Source organism: Oncorhynchus masou, chromosome 32 (assembly GCF_036934945.1).
Source record: "Oncorhynchus masou masou isolate Uvic2021 chromosome 32, UVic_Omas_1.1, whole genome shotgun sequence".
NCBI lineage: Eukaryota > Metazoa > Chordata > Actinopteri > Salmoniformes > Salmonidae > Oncorhynchus > Oncorhynchus masou.
The window spans coordinates 68,978,787-68,985,911 of record NC_088243.1 but is presented as its reverse complement, the minus strand read 5'-3'; the positions used below and the strand labels follow the sequence as shown (position 1 = coordinate 68,985,911).

Below are 7,125 nucleotides of genomic sequence, written 5' to 3'. Positions count from 1 at the left end.
AGTTTGTGAGTGTGTGATATGGGTGTCGAAGACATTGTGAGCAGTGTGGGTGCAAGCTCGCTCAGCGGCGGTGGAGTCCGCCTGTTAGCCTTACAACTTAAACACGCCCAATGAGAGAATTGAAACAAATTTTTCTCGAAATCTGAAGGCACTACCTAGATTCGAGTCAATGTCTTAAGTAGCGAAACATGTTATTACTCCAGCCTCATGAAAGTGACACGTTTTCATTTTCGTCAAAAACAACTTTATATCGAAGGAGTGTCTTTTTGATGGCATGCACAAGCACATTTCGGCGAGACGACCTTTAGACCCGGTGAACGTGTTTCTGCGCACGCGCTTAGCTAACCAACGTCGCATTGACGTCGCCTACAACTTGATCAGGGAGAAGCAGTTACTGCATATCTTCATACTGTCTTTGGTAGGAACGACGCAGATGGCTGAGTAGCTAGCTACAGTAGCAAAATTAGCCAACAAAATACAATCACTGGTACAAGTGACACTTAACGTTGATCTCGACAGTTTCAGGTAATTTTCGGACAGTCCACGCAGATAATCTTTAACGTTTAGCTACACAATGCTTTTTGAGCTAGCGTTACTAGCTAGCTTGCTAACAAGCAAGTGCCGAACATTCCAGTGGAGGCAGTCCTATATTAGCTAATAGCTAGCGTACATTAGACTAGCTCGTTTATTAACTGACATTAGCCAGCTTGCTAACGTTTTCACAATTAATTAAATAAAGCAAACACATTTGTTTGCTATTTTTCATTTCCTGGATCTGTCTCACTTCTGGCTAATAATTGTTACCTTCAGATCAGCTAGCTGGACAGCGCCAGTGTTCCGTCAATGCTTATTTACAACTGAACAAATGAGAGAAGAATTGTCATCTAACTAACCTAATTAACGTTAACTAGCTAACCTTAAGTCTGATAACAACAATTTGCTTGATTCAGTTTAAACGTTTTAGCTTGCTAACTAGTTTTGATGTTAACGTCTTTACTGCACATATCAAAACAGCTCACGAACATGTCACGCTTTGCTTGCAAGCCAAGTGACTGTCTTCTCCTGCCTGTTAATCTGTGAACATATTCTCAGATCACTAGCCTTCGCATACAAGGTTTCACTAAATCTATCATTATGAAACAATTTTTCAAGAGACACAGAGATCAAGTTGACCTAAACCTGAAAGAGCGAGAACTAAGCAGCATTGTATCATTCTTGCCATTTCAAGTAGGCTTGCAATGTCAGGGTGCCAGAAGATATTCATTAAACAGTGTTTTTCTTTTCAGGGATAAACCAGAGTCAAGAAGATGGCTGACACAGAGCAAACAAGTGCTCCTCCTCCCCCTCAATTAGGGACAGTGGTGAGTAATCATGCACTTCTACTTCATCAGATTGTATTTGTTAGGCTGGATGTATACTCCACTAGACATACTCTGTAGTGTAGGACCTCCACTCCACACACATTTCACTGCATTTCATAGGTTGTAACTTTACGCACGCTCTCGCCTGAAGCCTAATTTAGTTGAATTGCAAAAACATGCAAATGTGTGCAGCCCCAGATTTGTAGTGCAACGCAAGGGAAACAAATTTTATGTATTCAGTTGCATCCCTACATTGCGTCATTGCAGTAAGGTAGACTTTTTTTTTTTTGCTCTCACATTATGGCTTACTTTGAAATACAGACAGGTTACGTACGTGCTACGCCACTGCTCATAATTATAAGAAATCTAAGATATGTCAAATTATATGCAGCTCAGGGCTCCAGCAATGTATTTGGTTTAATAACTTACTAGCGAAGTGGCTAGATGTCAAGCTTCTTGGTTACAGCAGAGACAATCAAGATCAGTTGCCTAAATTGTTTTTGCACCCCTTGTGTGCACATTCGGTAATGCTGTATACCCCGGTATGGTACAAAAACTGTATGAAAATCTGGATTACAGCAACCCTAGTTCTCATACTGATACTGTATAGGCCTATGATTGTGATCGTACAGTGGATGGTGATTTTACAGTGGATGATTTAGTCTAGTTTTTTAAATCTTATGAACTTGAATGTACTCTTTTTTTTCCCACAGCAATTCATGTTGGCTAACAAACTCGAGACGGCAATGTGGCTCTCGCGGCTCTTCACAGTCTATTGCTCAGTAATGTTCATTCTACCTCTCTTAGGGTAAGGGTCAATGCTCCAATTGTTTGCTTTGTTTATATGGCTATTTAGAAAGTAATACTGTATGACAGGGACTGGTCATTGGGTTTGGTTTTCTACTGCAGTTTGGGTTTTGCATTATTGTTAATATTTACTCGGTTCCAGGGATAATATTTTTCTTCGTGTGCACATAGCAATATAGCAACAATACCTGACAGAGACAACTAATGCATAACTGCTAAATGAACAGATGTATTACTAATGGGATTGTCTAATGTCTGGAATGATCACCCGATCCCACCACATATTCACGTTTGTAGCGTTTTGTGATCAAAACTGTTCCATCATTTTGATATACCCCAAAATGTATACTGAATGAAAATATGAATCCAACATGTAAAGTGTTGGTCCTGGGTTTCATGAGCTGAAATAAAAGATCCCAGAAATGTTCCATATGCCCAAAAAGCTTATTTCTCTCAATTTCCCCCCACATTTGTTTACATCACTGTAAGTGAGCATTTCTCCTTTGCCAAGATAATCCATATACCTGACAGGTGTGGCTCATGAACATTACCTCACCTCATTAGCATTACACAGGTGCACCTTGTTCTGGGGGACAATAAAATGTGCTGTTTTGTCACAACACAATGCCACAGATGTCAAGTTTTGAGGAAGCTTGTATTTGGCATGCTGACTGCAGGAATATCCACCAGGGCTGTTGCCAGAGACTTGATGTTCATTTCCATACCATAAGCCACCTCCAAAGTTGTTTTAAAGAATTTGTCAGTACGTCCAACTGGCCTGACAACCGCAGACCACGTGTAACCACACCAGCACAGGACCTCCACATCTATTTTCTTCACCTTTGGGATCATCTCAGACCAACCACCTGGTCAGCTGATGAATCTGAGGAGTATTTATTTCTGTAATAAAGCCCTGTTTTGGGGGGGGAAAACAAATTTTGATTGGCTGGGCCTGGCTCCCCAGTGGGTGGGCCTATGCCTTCCCAAGCCCACCCAGTTGTGAAATCCATAGATTCCGACCTAATATACACTGCTCAAAAAAATAAAGGGAACACTAAAATAACACATCCTAGATCTGAATGAATGAAATATTCTCATTAAATAATTTTCTTTACATTAGTTGAATGTACTGACAACAAAATCACACACACATTATCAATGGAAATCAAATTTATCAACAAATGGAGGTCTGGATTTGGAGTCACACTCAAAATTAAAGTGGAAAACCACACTACAGCTGATCCAACTTTGATGTAATGTCCTTAAAACAAGTCAAAATGAGGCTCAGTAGTGTGTGTGGCCTCCACGTGCCTGTATGACCTCCCTACAACGCATGAACATGCTCCTGATGAGGTGAAGGATGGTCCCCTGAGGGATCTCCTCCCAGACCTGGACTAAAGCATCCTCCAACTCCTGGACAGTCTGTGGTGCAATGTGTCGTTGGTGGATGAAGCGAGACATGATGTCCCAGATGTGCTCAATTGGATTCAGGTCTGGGGAACGGGCGGGCCAGTCCACAGCATCAATGCCTTCCTCTTGCAGGAACTGCTGACACACTCCAGCCACATGAGGTCTAGCATTGTCTTGCATTAGGAGGAACTCAGGGCCAACCGCACCAGCATATGGTCTCACAAGGGGTCTGAGGATCTCATCTCGGTACCTAATGGCAGTCAGGCTACCTCTGGCGAGCACATGGAGGGCTGTGCGGCCCCCCAAAGAAATGCCTCCCCACACCATGACTGACCCACCGCCAAACCGGTCATGCTGGAGGATGTTGCAGGCAGCAGAACGTTCTCCACGTCGTCTCCAGACTCTGTCACTTCTGTCACATGTGCTCAGTGTGAACCTGCTTTCATATATGAAGAGCACAGGGCGCCAGTGGCGAATTTGCCAATCTTAGTGTTCTCTGGCAAACGTCCAGCACGGTGTTGGGCTGTAAGCACAACCCCCACCTGTGGACGTCGGGCCTCATACCACCCTCATGGAGTCTGTTTCTGACCGTTTGAGCAGACACATGCACATTTGTGGCCTGCTGGAGGTCATTTTGCAGGGCTCTGGCAGTGCTCCTCCTTGCACAAAGGCGGAGGTAGCGGTCCTGCTGCTGGGTTGTTGCGCTCCTACGGCCTCCTCCACGTCTCCTGATGTACTGGCCTGTCTCCTGGTAGCGCCTCCATGCTCTGGATACTACGCTGACAGACACAGCAAACCTTCTTGCCACAGCTTGCATTGATGTGCCATCCTGGATGAGCTGCACTACCTGAGCCACTTGTGTGGGTTGTAGACTCCGTCTCATGCTACCACAAGAGTGAAAGCACCGCCAGCATTCAAAAGTGACCAAAAGATCAGCCAGGAAGCATAGGAACTGAGAAGTGGTCTGTGGTCACCACCTGCAGAACCACTCCTTTATTGGGGGTGTCTTGCTCAATGCCTATAATTTCCACCTGTTGTCTATTCCATTTGCACAACAGCATGTGAAATGTATTGTCAATCAGTGTTGCTTCCTAAGTGGACAATTTGAATTTCACAGAAGTGTGATTGACTTGGAGTTACATTGTGTTGTTTAAGTGTTCCCTAAATTTTTTTAAGCAGTGTATTTATTTAAATTGACTGATTTCCTTATCAACTGTAACTCAGCAAAATTGTTGAATATAAAAAATATATTTTTGTTCGGTATAGTTTTAAAAATGTATTTTTTTCACCATTATTTAACCAGGCTAGTTGAGAACAAGTTCTAATTTACAACTGCGACTTGGTCAAGAATAAAGCAAAGAGGTTCGACACATACAACAAACACAGTTACACATGGAATAAACAAACATACAGTCAATAATACAGTAGAAAAAAATCTATATACAGTGTGTGCAAATGAGGTAAGGCAATAAATAGGCCATGGTGGCGAAGTAATTACAATATACCAATTAAACACTGGAGTGATTGATGTGCAGAAGATGAATGTGCAAGTAGAGATAGTTAACCAGTCTTGAGTTCCCTCAGAGTAATTCATTTCTCTTTCCTTTTTGACATACTCCAGACCTCAGGCGGCTGCCAATTTCTATCAGCGTGCGCTGCTGGCCAACGCACTCACCAGTGCTCTGCGGCTCCACCAGAGGCTTCCTCACTTCCAGCTCAGCAGAGCCTTCCTAGCCCAGGCACTCCAAGAGGACAGCTGTCACTACCTGCTATACTCCCTCATCCTGGTCAACTCGTACCCCATTACAAGTATCCTCTCAACCATAGATAAAGGCCTTATCACCATAGTATCACCATGCCTTGGTTGTCGTCATAATGGTCTCTGATAAAACTAGAGTTTGGGGAGAAGGCCAATTGTGTTGCAGGAAGGTTTTGCAATGCTTGGGGGTCGTGGTTTCGGTTATGCAAACCTACTAAACCTACTAACAAGAAGGCATTGCTTGACAGCACTATTTGATGCTGACCTTAAATGTGTTTATTTTGCATTGTACATTTTTAATGCTGTTTGCCACTTAACCGCAGTCTACAGTGAGCATATTCCCAGTCTTCCTCTTCTCATTGCTTCATGCAACCACCTACACAAAGAAGGTTCTTGATGTAAGTATCCTCTTGATTCCACAACATTTCAATGTTCGTGAAGCCATTAAAAAGTCAGTTGGGTAAAGCATAACCAACACTTGAAAAAATGTATTTTATAAAATACCCTTCTACCTGTTTTGGTTAGGTAAAATAGTAATTTTGCACATTTCTCCTCATTAGACATTTCCTATTTTAGGGCATTAATGGAAAATGTAGTGTGTAAAGTGCTGTATAACTGCTAGTTTAGTCATGTGGTGATCCTGATGTGTATAATTCCCCTTTTAGGCAATGGGCCCCAATAGCCTTCTCTTCATGAGGAACTTCCTCAACAAGCTCTCGGCCAACCAGCAGAACATCCTGAAGTTCATCGCCTGCAATGAGATCTTCCTCATGCCAGCCACCATATTCATGCTCTTCAGGTATGCTTCTATTTCTTGGTAAATTTGTCAGCACATTTGTATGGTACCTTAAGACTGAAGTCAGATTAGGGTATTTCCTTCTTGATGTCTTACAATACCACTATGAACTGAGATGATTAGTCACTTGATTAACTCTTGGTTACTCCAGTCACTTGATTAACTCTTGGTCTTTGTGTTTACAGTGGCCAGGGAAGCTTGCTGCAGCCTTTCATTTACTACAGGTTTCTAACTCTCCGCTATACATCAAGGAGAAACCCATATTGCCGGTAAGAAGCCTCATTGGAATTTTGTGCAGAAATGTTAATTTGTAGCATAATTGTACATTATCAAATATGGCGAATTGTGTGTTTCTAGGTATATGATGTTGATTAAATCATTTCTCAAACCATCATTTCCCCCTATTCCCTAATCTCCCTGTCCACCCCTCCCAGCACCCTGTTCTCAGAGCTGCGGATTCTGCTGGAACATTTCGTCATGAAGCCTGCCTGCCCTGCCTTCTTCAGAAAGATGTGCCTCAACAGTATCTCCTTTATGAGCCGCCTGGCCCCCACCGCAGTGTGACCTTACTTCCTGTTCCCACACAACCATAGTTTGTACTGTAAGGGGCGTGGCAGCATTTCAACTCCAGCGGGATGGACGAACAACAACTTTGAGAGCAAGGGAAAAAACCTTTTGAATGTTCGTCTGGCCTGTCTTCCTGCTGCTCTGTTCATACGCTACAGCGGAGGCTGAGGCTTGGACTGCGACGCACTGAAAACTGATTGTTTTCAATATGGCTTTATGGAACAGCCGAACACTCACTCCCCCTTTTCTCTCTCACTCTCTTTGGGAATAAACACCAGCTGACTATTTGATGTGTTCTACTTCTAAGGATTGACCTTGTGATGGTTAAATGTCTTTGTCATGGAAAATACTTGTTCTTATCTTTAAATAAAATACTAACTTCTGAGATTAGATAGTTAAATTGTACTACACATCGTTGCAGTCAT

The 7,125-nt window shown here is 42.8% G+C and overlaps 1 protein-coding gene across 1 annotated transcript; it reads left to right on the top strand.

The window, feature by feature from the left end:
* Positions 1-374: 374 nt before the first annotated feature.
* Positions 375-7,105, top strand: LOC135526519 (transmembrane protein 33-like). The gene is made up of 8 exons (XM_064954966.1): positions 375-525; positions 1,287-1,361; positions 2,075-2,169; positions 5,200-5,387; positions 5,668-5,735; positions 6,003-6,136; positions 6,319-6,402; positions 6,568-7,105. The coding sequence occupies exons 2-8, from the start codon at positions 1,308-1,310 to the stop codon at positions 6,695-6,697; spliced, it is 753 nt and encodes a 250-aa protein (XP_064811038.1). The 5' UTR covers positions 375-525; positions 1,287-1,307; the 3' UTR covers positions 6,698-7,105.
* Positions 7,106-7,125: the final 20 nt, after the last annotated feature.